The following is a 17,322-nucleotide window of genomic DNA, read 5'->3' as shown; positions in this document are numbered from 1 at the left end:
TAAAAACGTTTGACATAAATGTAAGACAAATTTTCACGTGTCCATGTGACCAGATTTTTTTCAAAGCTAAGTAAGCTGCACTGTTAAAGCATTAGACTGCGACTGTGTTATAATACAGTAAATTATATTGGGGAAAAAAATCTGAGAAAACATTTTAGCTGCACGAACAGACGCTTTATTAACTATTTATTTGAAGATGACATTTTTCAATGTGACTACTTTTTTAAATTTAGGATTTAAAAGAGAGTTTAGAGTCATTCAATTTCCCAAATATTCATCACAGCAGTTTTTCTGCAATATGTAAATATTACTTTCTAGACTGTCCTGATTTGGTGAAAAACACACATGCTGTTTTAGAAACTTTTAACCAAAGACGAGAATGATTCAGCCTTCCTTTTGTGGTTTCCTGCTAACCTTGTTTCTTCTCGTAACTTAGTATGGTGTCAGTTGTATTTAGCAGCATTTTAGAGAAAATCTGACTATCTTCCTTTAAATCGACTCCTAGTAGCGAATGACCCCAAATAATTCACTTATTGTTTTTTTATGAAGTGTTCTTTTCCTTTTTTTTCAGGAGTCCAAATAACTTTTGTTTTCTATAAAAGTAACATCTTTAATTTGCCAGTGAGGTAATGATCACTCAGTCCAGTAGTCATGTTATAGTCATACCCATTATAATAACCTCTTTATTAAAGCATTACATTCATTTAACAAAGCTAGAAAGTTATCATACAATCATTATTTGATGAGGGTGGCCTGTAAATAACTATCAAAGTAAAAGTCCTTTGTGGAAATAACACTATATTAAGGCCAATACGTTCTAATTCAATACAGTTTGTCGACTGGATTACATTACTGCGAATACCCTAGTCCATAAAAACCATAATCCCTTCACCTTTTGCAACTCCACTCTCTTCTGTAGATGTTGTAGCCAACCACATTTAGTGCAGCAGAGCCATAATTTGTAGGAGAAAGTCAGTTCAGTTATTGAGAGCAAAAAAGAAAGACAGAATAGTAGTTGGGTGTAAATAAGATAAAAACCCACAACATGCATGCAGGGGATGATGAAAAACTATAGTCAGGAAGAATAAAGAAGAATCAAGACAGGCAAAGAATAAAAGTTACAATTTATTGATTAAAAACAGATGAATAGTGATGATTTAGGAAGTATGGCAAAGTCGTCAGGTGAATGACCTTCAGTCGGCTTTTCTGTCCACTTCCAAACACAAATCCTTTCTACTAAGGCAAAGGTCATCTCACCACAGAGACAACAGGTAAGGCCAAAGAATCACTCACAACAAAGAATCACCAAGCTTCATCAGAGAAGAACAGCCTTCATTTTATTCAGTTAATGTGTTTGATTTTTAATGGTTAGTAAAACAGAGGACTTCAGAGCCATTCATGCCGAACTCCCTCCTAATGTTTCACAGGGTAGCTGCATGGAGCCCCAGGTGTTGCCAGGCAACCCTACAGGCATTTGTAAACAAAGAGCAGAAGTCCTTTTCTTCTGACAGACAGACCAAAGACTGACCATGAATGCACGAACTACACTAGCTACAGTGGGACCGTGGTGTAAATCCGCCTAAATGTGATGAAGTTACACAGTGACTAAGTCAGCCATGAGCTCAAGCACACTGTCTGCTGTGATAGAGAAGCTGATTCGCAGCCTATGTCTGAATGACTTTCCCGGTGGAAATGGCACATGGGTAAGTATCTAAAACACTGACTTGTCTATAAATACTTTAGAGTCTAAGACATTAAAAACATGGATTCAATCTGCAGAGAAACACCAAAGGGAGTGTGGAGCGAGCAGAGATGGAGTCCACGGATGCTCTCCTGGATCTGCTGAGCTGCCCTCATTCTCCATGGCGCCATGATGCAATGTGGAGCCCTCAAGCTTTGCCTCTCAGACAGCTGGCTGTGCTCACACCTGAACGCCTCCACGCCCCCTTCATTTACAACTACTTCACTTCACTTCGTATTGTTGACAGAGACGTGAGTAGGCCTCTCATTAGGAGTGCACCTGTGTTCACTGATAGCCTTTGGCAACAGTCATTGATCAGTCTATGATCCACAGTCATTCAGAATAAAACATTTTGTACCCCAGAGAAGGAACCATATGAGTATCTTCACTGACTGTGATATGAAGGGTTATTGGGGGTGAATTTTATATTTGTCCCAATGTTAAACTGCTGTCAGTTTGTCTAATGTTTCTTCGCCACAGATTAGCTCAAAGCTACCAGTTTGCCTCGGATGACTCCTCACCCCACTATTTATCATAGCACGGATTTATTTAATGTTTGATGCTTTTACACATTTGTAAAGGTTTATCTTCTGTCTGTCTGCGTGTTCAGGTAACAGCCATTGACGATGGCCTGTTGAAGTTCTCAAAGCTGGAGGAGCTGGTGCTGAGTGCTAACAAAATCTCAGAAGTACCCACAGTACACCTTCCCCGCACTTTAAAGGCAAGTCCCAGTCCTGCTTCAGCTTGAATTTGCAGCTCTTAACAGATTAAGTGTAGACAGCATTGTTATCATTTAAATGTGATTCATGATTCACCAAAAAACACTATAGCTGTCCCTTTCTGCATCATCAAAGACGACACCCTTGCTTTCAGATTTACCCATGAGATCAGACGTTTAAATACTCTCATCATTGCCATAAATGTCATGGTAATTTTGGACTTTAAATGATTTCTTTTAACTGTATTTTTTCCAGAGTACAATGATTGTACAGCATACCTCTAATGATTTAACAAAAACAACAACAAAAAAGAAATTAAATGCACAAGTTTGAATTTTTTTTGATTTTCTCTGATCCACACAGGGCCAGAATCATACAAATATACAATATGAACATGACGCACAACCAGTAGTTCCTCTTTGCAGCATAAAAGTATTTGTTTGCCAGCACTCACTGGATTGACCAATACTTTGGAACAATGAAAAACATTCATGGAACTCAGTGAAAGAATGAGAATGCAAAATTACACAAGTTGGGAAAGTCTCTCTCAGACATTTCTCAACAACTTCAGGTTTCAACAGCATTAGTTCAAACTGTGTCACCACTTTTCCAAGGTGTGGAGGAAGACCCATATGATCACCATCAGAAGAGATTGCTTGGGATGTTCATGAAGCTCCGAGGCTCAAGCCTGCCATGAGCTGTTGGACAGTGTTACTCTCCAACAGTGAAGCCAGTCTTATATCTCTATGAACTGAGAGGGTGCTGACCAAGAAAGAAGCCCCTGCCTTAGTTGAAACCTTTAAGCTCAGTTGAATGAAGTTTGCAAAGCCCTCTGGAGAAAAGTTTTATGGTTAGATGAGACAAAGACTGAGCTATTGAGTTTGGAAGAATCAAGGTGAGCTTTCAAATCTGAGAACACTGTACCAGCTATCAAGCATGGCGGCGGTTGCATCATGCTCTGTTTTGCTGCCATTTATATTGTCACATTGCAACACATGCAAGTGGATAGAATAATGGAGGAGGAGGACTACCTCTAAATCTTTCAACTTCACCTCAAATCAACAGCTACATGGTTGAAAGTTGGACACATTTGGCAGTCCCAGCAGGACAATAATCCCAAACAAACTGGTTTTGGAATGGACACAGTAGGCTAACATTAAACTTCCCTTAATGACCTTCCCAAAGTCTGGTTAAAAGTTGGGTCTGTGCCAGCAAAATCAACCAGTTTGAACTCGAACAATTCTGCCAAGAAGAGTGGTCAAATATCCAGCCAGGCTACCAATAGTGTCTCATCCAGGTGCAACTTGCTAAGGGGCGTTTAACCAAATATTAGTGGGGGTGTGTGTAAAAGTCTGAGCCTCTGTGTACATGTTTACCCTGTGTGAAGACGAAATCCAAAATAAATTCAAACTTCTGCACTCAATTCTTGTTTTTTAAAGTCATTAAAGACATGTGTGCTGTAAAAACTTTAAACCACGGAAAAATAACAGTTCAAATTAGCACTAAACCCATGATGACTGTGTGTAAATTCTGAACACAAGCGTCTGTGGGAAAGTGGTTTTAACGTGTTGATGCACTGAGAGCTTAGCCCAGCACAGTCTGGCAGTGGCGGCCTGAACGAGGGGTGCGTAGAGTCATCTGCAAATCCAGCCACACTGCTGGCTTTGCAGATGCAGTGAGAATCAGATTCAGATTCTGTGATGGAGGAAAGAGCTTCTCAGCTGTTCTCACTCTCTGCCACACAGTCTCTCAATCTGATTTTGTGCAGTTTCACTATCATATACCGATGCAGCTGCTCTGGATGGTCTTGATAGTCCCTCAGTAGGAATGTGGTGAGGATGGGAGGTGGGATGTAGGCTTTCCTCAGTTTTTGCAGAAAGTAGACATCCTGGCTATTGAGATGTTCAAGTTCTGCACCAGGCGAAGACCGAGGAATCTGATGCTCTTGACAACCACAGCCTAGATAACACGAGAAGGTGACGATGACAAGTGCTGCAACCAGTGTGCAGTGTCACACTTGCTCTTTTGCTTTCGCGTTCTCGCTCTTTGTTCCCTCTCTCTTTCACTCTTTTATCTCTCTTTGCCTCTTTCGTTCAGCGTGCACACAATAACGCATACATGCCAAGGACTGTGAAGCTTTAAAGTTTTGGGCTTTAATGCACAATCAGACTTATAGCTCAGCAGCTCAAGTCAATCAGTCCTTGGTGTTTATTTTGTTTGTTTCTTTTTCATTTTCAGATCTATGATGATGACGCCCAGCAGGCTTTTATCTGAAAGTTCAGAAAACATAGTGTAGCTGATGCTGCATGGAGATGAGTGAGTGACACATTTTGACCATGTTTCTTTCAAAGATTTTGGAGCTACGTGCAAACCGGCTGTCGTCTTTAGACAGCCTCACCAGCGGTGCTCCTCCTCCCCACCTGCAGTACCTCGGCCTCGGCTCAAACACTCTGGGTTCCCACAATGATGTCACTCATCTTACTGGAAGACAGTGGTTAGTTCATAATACACACCACACATGCACAGACACACACATACACACAAACCGGAAGCTTTCTGGCATTTTAAGAAAACCAAACCAGGTCAAATCAAGCTTTCAAGTGCAATTGTGTACTTTCTAATCAGTCAGCAGGTGATATTACTTCATTGCAGCCTGTGTGTCATACTTGCACTGATCAAACTGAAGCAATATCAGCTGGTTTGCTGCTAAAGTGGCCACCAGAGACTAAAACACACCCTGTTGGGAGTAAAATCTTTTCATCTCACCCACAAAACTGTGAGGAAAAAACAGAGCTTTCACAGTTTACAGAATTATAATACCAGAGGGGAATACAGGTCTGATGATGTCTGTGTCTGTTGCAATCAAAAGGAAGTATTACAGCTTCATGTTAGAGCTCTGAGGCTTCTGCTCTTAATCATCACTTAACCAGAACTGCAGACATCTACAAACCCGTCAGGATTTTTCAGAACGGGAAGTGTTAAACATCTTGTGAAAACAGGAGTATAATGGCTCGTACAGGGGAGAGAGGAGCCTTGTTGAGCAGCTTTTGGATGGACTTCTTTTGTCCTCCACTTGTCCAGTTCCCTCAAGATTTTTTAAGGACACACTGCACACAGTGCCCATAAATGTCATGTTTTTGGTTTGTAGCTCGTTGGAAATCGTCTCATTGGTGCAAAAATACTATTTTATGCCTACCAAACTATGTTATGTTATATGTTGGGTGTAGTCTATGTCATTTTCACCAATTCAGTTAATAAAATGGGAACAAGTGGTGTGTTTTTATTTTATTCATAGGTCAAACAAAAAAACAAGCAAAAAAAAATCCAAAAACAAAAAACACAACAAAAACTTTACTTTGAAAATGGACAATGACAAGAAGTGGACTGAAAACGAGTGAAAAACAAACAAAACACTTTAGAAAGCCTGGAAAACGAATGCTCAACACCAATTAAAAAATAGCTTGGCTCCTTGGAAGCAAAAATATAGAGAAGACTTTTACACAGTATTTTACAAATCTACAAAAATGTGATTTGAACGTTGAGTGAACCATGGAAATTCATGAAGTGTCTTGATAGAGTGTCGGGTGAGCTGCTTCTGTGCACCTTTAGTTTTTTCAAGATCAAGATCAACCCCCTTCAACCTGATAGCTGTGAAGGCCACAGCATTCGAATGATATCACGGCCTATGAATGACCGGCTCATATCAGGAAAATCCCAGCAGAAATTTACCATCGTAATGCAAAAATGATCAGTCAGAACAGCATCGTCATGATTTGCAGTGAATTTTATCTCCATTGGTGGGCGGCTGGATCCCCGTTGGTACACATGCACACACAGTTTGTGATTTTAAGGGTAACTTTCCAAGTGTGACCACTGACTGAGGGTATTTTAGAGCCTGAGATTGTCTCAAAAAGACACAGTTGCATTGATGTTTATAGTTTGAAACACTAGAGGACCAAACATACAGCTTTGATTTTATTTCTTTTTTGGAGTTACGTTGATCAGGTGCCTTCTGTGGCCCCCTTGGTCCATTCACTGAGACGGTGTCCCACATTTCGAATGGCGTTCATTTTTGAAACTCAACTCTGTGAGAGAGACAGACGCAATGTTTCTGTTACGCAGTGAACTTTATCAGTAAAAGTTGGACTTGTCTTGGCTGTCATCATGGGTTTCCTGCAGGTTAACCTGACACCGCCCTTTGCTGCCTACGCTACACCCAAAGATTGCAGCTCACAACTGATAAACACCACATAAGAAAAAATTAGAAGGAAACGCAGCTACATCAGTCAAGACCGGGAAACTTTAAGTAACTGGCTTAAACTAGTCAAAAGGGTTTTTACAAGTGCTCATCAGTCATTTGTGTGCCATACAATGAAACTGTCATTGGTTGCATCCCAACTGAAACCTCAGCATTAACAACCAGAACAGCAAAAAGGAAGGAAACAAAAACAGGCATGACATCATAGACGGAGGAAAAAACAGGTTTAAAAAAAGAAAAAAGAAAGAAAAGAAAATCAAAATTTTAAAAGAGATTTTAAAGGCGATTTAAATGAATCTGGGATGTCGCGGGAGGAGATTTGCATTGTGGATGCAGAATGAGATTATTACATCTGGATCTTAAATGACTGGCACACACACTTTAGCGATAACTGTGATAACAGCCTACAAGGATGCTGTGTCATAGCCGTTCGCAGTTGACTTGATTTTGATTTCCCAGATAAATTTCTTTGAAATTCATGACTAAATAAAGCATATTTTGAATATGACTGACGTGTTTAGATCAGGGATGTCAAACTCCTTTTATAGTGTGGGCCACATACATTTTGAACTTAATTAAGTGGGTCGAATTGGTGAAACTCAGCCTGTATTTATATTTACTGTGAGCCCAGTGTAAAAAAAAAGATCAATTTTTTGATCTTTTTTTATGTTTGACACCCCTGGTCTAGAGAAACTGTAACTATTTTAGACACGGACGGATTCGTGTCAGTGCGACCCTGGGTGGAAATTACACTCAGGGATGAGGAGTAATGGCTCCTGCGTTTCTGTGAAAAACTATTTTGTGCTCCTCAGTTTCACTATGTATATACATTCCCTGGCCACTTTATTAGGCACACCATTTCAGCTGCTCATGAGCGCAAATATCTAATTAGCCATTCACGATGTAGCAATACAGTGTGTTTAGGCATGTATGAAACTGAGTATCAGAATGAGGAAGAAGGATGATTTAAGTGAGTTTGGATGACAGCTGTTGATCTTCAGGGATTTCCCAGAACCATCTCTATGAGTTATAGAGAACAGGTTGAAATAGAGAAAGTATCCAGTGTGTGTGTGTGTGTGTGTGTGTGTGTGTGTGTGTGTGTGTGTGTGTGTGTGTGTGTTTATATATTATTATATTTTTCTTTATGACTTTTATGTCACACCCAAAACAACCTGCTGACATTCAATTGGGGTGAAAAACGAAAAGCTGCTTGTCAGCTGAGAGAGGGAGATAAGCTACAGCAGCCAAAGGCCGCTACAATTCACACAGATTCAACATGAAAACATGGTGAAAAACATGATCCATCCTGCCTCATATCAACAGTTCAGGCTGACTGTTAAAGTGAAACAGTGTTTGTGTGTGTGTGTGTGTGTGTGTGTGTGTGTGTGTGTGTGTGTGTGTGTGTGTGTGTGTGTGTGTGTGTGTGTGTGTGTGTGTGTGTGTGTCTGTGTGGTGTGAGGTATTTTATTGGCACACTTTGGCCCTCTTAGTACGAACTGAGCATCGTTTAAATATCATAACCTATCTGAGTATTATCCATCCCATGAAGATGGATGGAAGATGTGTTAAAACACAGTTAATAGCTGCATGGATCACAAGTTGTCTCATACACATCTGTCCTGTAAAGCCAGCACCTCTGTCTGTCCTCAGGCCACAGCTGGTGTGTCTGGACCTCAGCAACTGTGGGTTTCAGGACCAGCCAGCTCTGCTAAATGGCTTGAGCACCCTGCCTTGCCTCAGGACGCTGCTGCTGGAGGGAAATCCTTTCACGCTTGCATCTTCATACCCAGGACTGACTGTGGACAGCCTCCCGCAGCTTTCCTGTCTGGACACCTCATGGATTTCCCCAGAGGAGAGGATTCGCTTTAGGGGCTTGGCCAAGATGAGTGGTGAGTGTGTAAGCTGCCCTATGAGCCCTGTGAGCGAGGGCCCCAGATTTCTATATAATTTTAATGCACACTGAGCATGTGCTTACAGGTCATAACATCAGAATACTTTTTACTTTGCACAGGCCTGGCAGTAGGCATAGCGTCACCCACAGTGAGCGTGGGCAGGATGATGGGAATTCCAGATCCTCGGATGACTGTGGATGACAAAGCTCCCGTTTTCCCTGTGGTCAGCTACCACTATTTTATCACCTACGAGTTCCTGAGGCATCAGACACCTGCTCACTCTGTGACGTATCCTTCCCACACATTTTTAGCATAGCTACAAGTTTAAATGTTTTTAAATGTTGTGGGCCTCATTCTAATATGGTTTTAAGCATTTAAGCTTTGGACGTACAATTGTCAGAATAAAGAGTGCAATTTAGTCAAACAACATATTTCCTTCCTGTGTTAAAAGATAAAGCTACCCACACGCTGATAAGTTCGTCATTTGTTGTTTCCACCTTGGTTACGCAATCTCTCTACTACACACTACATCTTCACATCTTTCTTCTTCTTCTTTATTAAAATTTTACTACAAATTGAGGTTTGTGGGGGTTTTTAACCTCACCTTTCTTTTGTTGCACGTGATTAATGTATTTACTTCACTGCTGTAACTAAATTAAGAGCAACAAGCAGCAACAAAATCCTTCTAAAATCTCTATCTAGCAATTTACCGGCAATCTTAAGATTTGCTTTAAATTTCTAAATATCTTTTAATGCAACTGTATCTAATGTATTACATTAGATACAGTTATAAACCCTGTTTAACTTTAACAGGCCAACAAAGTTTTGCTTGCATTTACAGAAAAAGGTGAACGAGTCATGGTGAAACATAGACATGGACTTTATTTAATCCCACATTGGGGAAATTCACTTATTACAGCAGCACAAATGTGAAATTGAGATATTATATATTAGAAAACTAAAAATAGAAAAAATTAATAAGAAAAATCGTGTAACGGCTATTACATGCAGTAAAATGCAACAAGATTTTTTGTACAGTTCAGTGAGAGTGAAGGAGAAATATTGTTAGTATTAATTTTACATGACATGAGTAATATTTTTATGTTATTATAATACAGTATATATACATATGTGTGTGAGTGTGTACCTGTTTAGACATCTTTGTGGGGACCAAAAATCCTGGTCCCCACAAGTTTGAAGGCATTTTTCAGACTTAAAATGTGGTTTTAGTGTCAGGGTTACAATTAGGTTATGGTTAGGGTAAGGGTAAGGGTTAGGCATTCGTTTTTGATGGTTAGGGTAAGGGTAAGCGGCATGGGTAAGTACATGAGTACACACGTGCCATAGGACACATTTACAGTGCAGTAATGTTTAAAAAAATGTTGCATTTACTGACAAGGTTTGGGAGCATTAATAGTTTTCTTTTTTTATACTTCTTTAATATGTAAATGTATTTATTCTTCTAAAATGGCAACTGCTTGTTTTTCTACTACACATCTGTCAGATCTGATGACTTTGTGGCCATTGACTGATTGACTCAGTAGCCACTTTATTAGGTATAGCTGTATGTTAATGCAAAAATCTAATTAGCCAGTCACACAGCAGCAACTCAAAACAACCCGCTGACGTTGACACTGAGCACCAGAACGGGGAATAACTATTTCACACACTGCTGATCTACTAGGATTCTAACACACAACCATCTCATACAGACAATGCTCTAATCGCTGGAGAGATTGTAACTCCACTTTCTATGTTGTAGACAGCAACAAGTCTTTAACGTCACAAAAACACAATACACAAGCCACACACTTCAGTCAAAAAGGAAAACGAGCACATCATTTCCTAAATTTAAGCACACAACTGGGAGGGAAAAGGACTCAGAGTACCACAGAAGTAAAATTATCCCATTACTCCAAATTGAAATTGATTTTCTTTTTTTTTACAGAAACTTGACACTGAGACAAAATCTGACACAAGATCTGTGACTGAAGGCCAACGATCAAACGAGAACGGCAAAAAACAGACGTCCAAACAAGATGGCGGCATTCTGAACTCAGAGAAACCCAGTTGTGGCAACACATGTGGTAATAACACTTATCTCATCTGACCTGTGTGTCTTTGACGTAAACGTCTGACTGCAGATGAAGCACAGCAGACACTGTGACAGCTTTTTGTACAGACACTTTGATTTCTTAAACTTGGTGATGTGTCCTGTTCAAATGAGAGAATTTTTCTCTTATAAAGTTTGTGGAATTTACACAAGTGCTTTAAAGGAAACTACAGTCAGATCAGCCGATGAAGAGCTGTATGCCTACATAACCTGAAACCAAATGACGAACCTGATCTTTTATCGCCTTCATCAGGTGTCAAAGGCACTGATGAGCAGCCAGTTTATATCTGGTTTACTTGTGTGTTTTCTTTTACTGCAGTGTGTAGTCATAACGATTCAAAAGCTGGACTTTTTTGTATGTTTTTCTTATTTACTCCTCAGAAGTGTTAAGGCACAGCACGTCCAAGCTGTCGTGGTCAGAGAGCATGGACTTCGGTGACACGCAAACCCACACTGTGAGCGCTCTGGGAGATTTAAAGAAATTCCTCAATCGGGGACTGCGTTTATGCTTAGAGGAAGAAAAGGTACAGAAAGTCAGGTTTGATAGGGTGTGTGATTGCTCAGGCCTGCAGCCAAATTTTTCTGATTCACTGAAACCTGAAATGACTCAAAGGCACTTTGAAGAAGTTAAAGTGCTTCATTGGGGTCATCTTGAATTCAAAGACACACAAAAATCAAAGTGAAAAAAATGATCACTTTCTGGAAAAGGGTGGAGTGCCCACTCCGGGTCAGGGACGAGACCCTGAGTTTAAGTATCTCGGGGTCTTGTTCACAAGTGATGGGAGAAGGGAGCGAGAGATCGACAGACGGATTGGTGCAGCGGCTGCAGTGATGCGGACGCTGTTCTGGGCTGTTGTGGTGAAGAGAGAGCTGAGTGTGAAAGCAAAGCTCTCAATTTACCGGTTGATGTACGCCCCTACCCTCACTTATGGTCAGGAGCTGTGGGTAGTGACTGAAAGAACGAGATCGTGGATACAAGCGGCAGAAATGAGCTTCCTCCGAAGGGTGGCTGGCCTCTCCCTTAGAGATAGGGTGAGAAGTTCGGCCATTTGGGAGGGGCTCAGAGTTGAGCCGCTGCTCCTCAACATTGAACGGAACCAGCTGAGGTGGTTCGGGCATCTGACAAGGATGCCTCCTGGGCGAGGCCTCCTGGGCGAGGTCTTCCAGGGATGTCCCACCGGGAGGAGGCCCTGGGGCAGGACACACTGGGTAGATTATATATCTCGGCTGGCCTGGGAACGCCTTGGTGTTCCCCCGGATAAGATGGATGAGGTGGCTGGGGAGAGGGAGGTCTGGGCTTCTCTGCTTGGGCTGCTGCCCCTGCGACCCGGCCCCGGATAAGCGGAAGAAAATGGACGGATGGAAAAAATGATGCTGCAGGCTCGTCCGTTTTGCCAAACTTTCAATGCAGCAACTCAGAATGGTCTGTATGACCCCATGTGGTAGTATGCACTAGGGGTGCAACGATATTCGTATCGATATTGAACCGTTCGATGCAGTGCTTTCGGTTCGGTACGCATATGTATCGAACAATACAACATTTGTAATTTATTTTATCAACTTTCCTTCTGACTATGCTGTCTGTGTTGAGCGCTCAGTGAATCTGCGTTCGACTACTCCGCCTAGGCTGCACTGTCGAGCGCAGATCCACTGAGTGCTCAACACAGACAGCATAGTCAGAAGGAAGAGCGCAGGGCAAGCTAGCAAGACAGAAGTTAAGCTCTCCTTGCAAGATGGACCTCCCCCACTCTCATTCAGATCTGGCGTTTGGAATTATTTTGGTTTTCATGTGACGTATGACCCTGAAGATAAGCGAGTCATGGACTAAAGTAAAACAGTATGTTGGATGTGCCATGCAATGCTTAATTACATGGGTGTGAACTAGTGTGTTAGCGCAGTTAGCTCGTTAACATGTTTGCCGTCTAGCCCCATGCACAGGGCGATCGGTGGTAGCTTGTTAACGGAGATTTGCCGTGTTGTGGCGTTAAGGTCATTTCAACGAGATTAACCTGAAAGCACTAGTGGGAACACAACGAATATGACTGCACATTTACGCCAACATCATCCTAGTGCAAAGACAAAAACAACAAGCATGCTACTAACTTTAGCCGAGTCATTTAGACAGCTGTTAGCACATGATTCTCCTTATGCTGCTGAGAATATAGCCCAGAAGAAGCGGATAGTATAGCTTTTATTTTGGAAAGAGACATTTCTCTGTAATAAACTCTCTTTTCCAAAGATGAGTGATTCCTCAATCAGATACAGGGCTCGCAAAATCGCTAGCCCGACGTCCTGGGGCTAGCGATTTTTTCAGTCGGGCTACCAAAATCTATCTCTGCCCTGCCCGTCGGGCTATTGTAGGAAGGAAAAATATATGTCAATGCTTTTGCATTCTTTCAGAAATGTAGCTGGGTAATTATGTCATTGGCATCGGTGAGCCACTGTCAATATGTGACATATTGAAGTCGCGTTTGAATTTGCGCTTGTTTTTTTGCTTTCACTTTGCAATCGTGCGAACTGTGTATAGAGAGCGACAGCACTGATCTGTGAGTGATGATAATTTGTGCACCAATTCCTCTGACATCGTCTTATTAATCGTTAGCTTACTATGCAAACATGACAAGTGAAATCTCCCGCAGCAAGCTTAAACATGTGAGAGGTTGATCGCGCAGAGAATCGCTGAGCTTATGTGAGTGCGTGTGTAAAAGCAGCAGTATATATATTTTAGTTCTGCTGAGCCAAATAAGACAGGTCAGGGTGAAGAAGTGACAGCCAAAGAAAAGCTTACCACAAAATGGAGAAGTTATGACAAATCAGACTATAAGGCAAAAAGAAAGTGCAGCTTTATGGTTTCATGGACAAAAGAATTTCTGTTGCTGCGATATGACGAGCTAAATAACCAGGGCTGCACATAAGTGGTCCGCAGGTGCGCATTCGCTGTCAAAATAAAAAACACGCACAAGGGTTAGGGTTAAATTTAAAAACTGTACTTTTGAGTTAAAATATATATTTATAATTTTAATAAATGACAAATTAAAAAGGCATGAACATTTTTTTTGTATCGAAAAAATATCGAACCGTGACACCAAAGTATCGAACCGAACCGAACCGTGAATTTTGTGTATCGTTGCACCCCTAGTATGCACGTAATGTGACGATGGATGAGGTCCTGCGGATCTAATCCCAGATCTGGACCAGGGTATCACTCTTGGACAGTCTGAGGTGCAACCTGGTTAGATGGACTACCCCTCCATGGGTATACCTCCCCAGACAATCACTGGGTCACCACCAAACCGGTCATGCTGAAGGATGTTACAGGCAGCTTAAGGTTCACCTCAGCCTCTCCTGACCCTTTCATGTCTGTCACATGTGCTCAGGGTGAACCGGCTCTCATTTGTGAAAAGTGGTGGACCTGCCAGTTCTGGTATTCTGTAGCTAAGAGCCAGACAGTGAGCACAGCGCCTACTAAATGACATTGTCCTCAGGCCACCCTCATGAAGTCTGTTGAAGTCTGAGGTCATTTTGTAGCTGTGGCAGAGCTTATCTTGTTCCTCTGTGCGCACTAGGGTAGATAACGGTACTGTTGATGGCTTAAGGACCTTCTACGGCCCTGTCCCGCTCTACTAGAGTAAGTGTCTGTCTCCTGGAATCTCGTCCATGCTATTGAGACAGTCCTGGTCCAGGTGTTACCTCCTACCACCAGCAGTGACACAGATCCTACTGCCAGCAACCTCCACCTGTAAAACCATTCGTGTTATGGGGTTGTCTTATTGTTCTCACTGTAGTGCACCTGTTGTTAATTTCATTAACACCAAAGCATCTGAAACTGTTTAAAAAAAAACCCCTCTGATACTAAACTGACCTGATCAATATCCCAGGAGTTTAATCGACTTGATGCTGCACTCTGATTAAAAAGAGTTCCAGTTGATGATAACCTTGGGCCTGTTCAGTACTAATGTTGTCTCTGTAAGCTTATTGATGAGGCTCTCCACAACAGTCACAGTTTATCATGTTGACCAAAATTATTTGGTTAAACCTAAAAATAAATATATTAGAAGCAGGAGACAATGAGCAGGTCACGAGCATGTGTACTCGTACTCAGGGTCTCAGCCCTCCTGAGAAATGGGTCATTTGGTAGCAAATCAAACACGCAGATGCAATAAGGGAGGAAGGCACCTTATCAGATTTAGCACATAGAACACCAGAAATATTCAATTTTATTTCTGAAGCAGACAATGAGCTGAAGATTTGTTGGCCACTGTGAGCCGCAAAATGAATCGAAACTCATAGTTTGTGGTTTTAGGTCCTGTCATGGCCTGCAGCTTCTGAAGAAGTCCCGCTGACCAAAGCCAACCAAACTGGAAAAGAGAAGAAAGGCAGGAGGGAGAAAGAAGTGAGTGTATCATGTAATACCATTGAACTGTAGGTACAGCCATCACCTAACTCACCGACTGCAGACACAATAATGAACTTATTTTCAGGGAAATCTTGCACCGTTGTGGAACGTGGAAGAAACTTTGTGATGTGGACAGATACTCTGATTTTTACGTCTGGGTTCAGTGTCGGAAGCTATGCTTTATTGCATACTGTATATTCCTTTCAACGCTGATGGTGCCTTTACTTCAGAGATGCAGGCTTTTGACGAGTGTCAGGGGTGATTTGTGCAACACTAGGCGAAAGCATATAAAGGTTCAAAAGTTCAAAATGGACCAAAAAGTGACCCTTGGGGAATCCCAAGAGCTGTTTCTGTTTGGTGCTTATCATAAATACTGAGAGATTAAAGGTATGCACATTTTTTCTGTTACGGTGGAGTGGGTGGAGATAAGTGTCAGGGAAATAGCAGTAAATCTAAAAAACAACTAAAAGGTTCATGTTTATATGTGGCACCTTCTTTTTTGCATAACAGACCTTTAACATGCACTTGATGGTACAGGGAACTGTGATCTCAGATGAATATTTCTGGAGGTGTTCCTGAGTCCATGGAGGGATTTCTGTGACATGTTTTTAATGCAGTGCTGCCTGACGATCCAACGATCTCTTGCGTAAGGAGATTCCTCCAGATTATCTGAATCTGTTGATTTGATTATTCTGAAATCATTTATAGATGCAGTTTTTTGCAGGTTGGTGAACCTCTGCCCATTTAAGTTCTGTGTAACTTTCCCTCTATAAGATTATATCCAATCATGTTACTGACCAGTTGCCAGTAAACCTAGTTGTAATAGTCACTTACTTTTTCAGGTTTTTGTTGCTGCCAATAAAAATATTAACTCACTCACTTTAAACACTTTCTGTGTCCTGTGGTGGATAAAATTTGGGTTTATGGATTCTGGTTTTATTTTATTTATTTTAATTTTTTTTAGAAATGGGGTTGTAATCAACCGAAACATAATAACTGCTTGGAAAGCCTCAATGGGACTGTATATAAACAGAAAGTTATTTAATGTCAATGGTCTCTTCTTTCTAGTCTCCAGTTAAATCTGATTTCACCAAGTCTAAAGACAAAAATAAAAAATCTGTATCTGAGCTGGTCCAAGATGCCCCGATCAGACGAATCCTTGGCTCCGTGCACATCCCCCTGCAAAGCCTGGTCAGAGGAGGCCAGCAGGTTAAAGTCCTCTGTGACTTTGGCATGCTGCACACAGACTCTGAGGTGGAAGCAACACAAACACATCAAAAGGCAAGTTTGCACATATGAGTTTATGTTTTGCTGAGATATTATTGCTGTTTTCTGGATGAGTTACATGGGACAAAGGTTAAAATAGGAAAATCCATCCAAAAGAGTAGCATTGTAGGAAAGGACACAAAAAACAAATTGACATGTCCGGGCTATTTTTTTCGTACATCTTTAGGATTTGGGAAGGAAAATCAAAGACGACAAGAAGGAGGACAAGGAAACAAAAGGGAGACAGCACAATGCAGCATCGTCAAAAGGTTAGCGAGAAGACTGCTTCATGACAAAATGGCTTTGACATACATAAGACAGGATAAAAGCACTAGACCACTTTGAGAGTCAGAGCAGCTGTAGATGCTGTGGTCTGTGTCTAGGAGAGGATATTAAGAAAGAAGGCAAAGAATGAAATTGCATCATTAGTCAGTGAGCTTTTCTTTTTCCGTCTCTGTAATCCTGCGTGATTTCGGCAGATAAAGAGAAGAAGTCACTTGAGGTGCACGACCCAATAACCAGCCAACAGGAACCGGTGATTGTGGAGCTGATTGTGGAGCTGAAGAAATGGCAGACTGCATCTGAAGCTCACCACTTCCTCCTGCCACAAACCTCCTAAGGCAGACTGCTCTCCCCGGGGTCCGTTTGTCCTTCCTTCCTCATGACTGTTAACTGTGACCGTACCGTTGATTTAACTGCATAATAAATTTCTTGCCTCTGCAAAGTACCGCGTTACCAGGCTGCTGTATTTGCATCCTATGTGCATCCTATGTGCATGTTCTGTGTGCATTTAAGTGGACTGGAAAATGTCCGTACTTAGGGCTTATTCAGAACCTCAAATTAAATATCATACCCAACTTTGTGTTCATGTGACATGGAAAAACCACCCAGACTGACAGATTCCTTTTAACTACATGGAAGCTATTTTTTTTTAACT

General features: G+C 41.5%; 1 protein-coding gene across 3 annotated transcripts; it reads left to right on the top strand.

The window, feature by feature from the left end:
• Nucleotides 1–1,470: 1,470 nt before the first annotated feature.
• On the top strand, nt 1,471–17,120 carry LOC101464096 (leucine-rich repeat-containing protein 43). 3 transcript variants are annotated; one of them, XM_004544678.2, is made up of 12 exons: nt 1,471–1,703; nt 1,780–1,992; nt 2,352–2,462; nt 4,812–4,954; nt 8,369–8,607; nt 8,730–8,833; nt 10,559–10,697; nt 11,105–11,247; nt 15,027–15,116; nt 16,188–16,400; nt 16,573–16,654; nt 16,865–17,120. In XM_004544678.2, exons 1-12 carry the CDS (start codon nt 1,617–1,619, stop codon nt 17,002–17,004), a joined length of 1,704 nt encoding a protein of 567 aa, XP_004544735.2. In that variant the 5' UTR covers nt 1,471–1,616; the 3' UTR covers nt 17,005–17,120. The 3 variants fall into 3 exon arrangements, with proteins under 3 accessions (XP_004544735.2, XP_012772693.2, XP_004544734.2); XM_012917239.2 differs by having other exon boundaries at nt 8,730–8,893; nt 11,105–11,178; XM_004544677.2 differs by having other exon boundaries at nt 8,730–8,893.
• The last annotated feature ends 202 nt before the right edge of the window (nt 17,121–17,322 follow it).

The sequence above is a fragment of the Maylandia zebra genome, linkage group LG12 (assembly GCF_041146795.1).
Source record: "Maylandia zebra isolate NMK-2024a linkage group LG12, Mzebra_GT3a, whole genome shotgun sequence".
Lineage (NCBI taxonomy): Eukaryota > Metazoa > Chordata > Actinopteri > Cichliformes > Cichlidae > Maylandia > Maylandia zebra.
Note: the sequence above shows the minus strand (reverse complement) of the source record. Positions and strands in the feature narration are given on the sequence as shown.

Excerpts from the sequence above, each read along its gene's own strand:
- LOC101464096 (XM_004544677.2), top strand. The coding sequence starts at position 1,617 with ATGAGCTCAAGCACACTGTCTGCTGTGATAGAGAAGCTGATTCGCAGC. Across the intron at positions 8,608-8,729 it reads GGGCTTGGCCAAGATGAGTG|GCCTGGCAGTAGGCATAGCG; the intron begins GTGAGTGTGTAA and ends TACTTTGCACAG. Across the intron at positions 16,401-16,572 it reads CAACACAAACACATCAAAAG|GATTTGGGAAGGAAAATCAA; the intron begins GCAAGTTTGCAC and ends GTACATCTTTAG.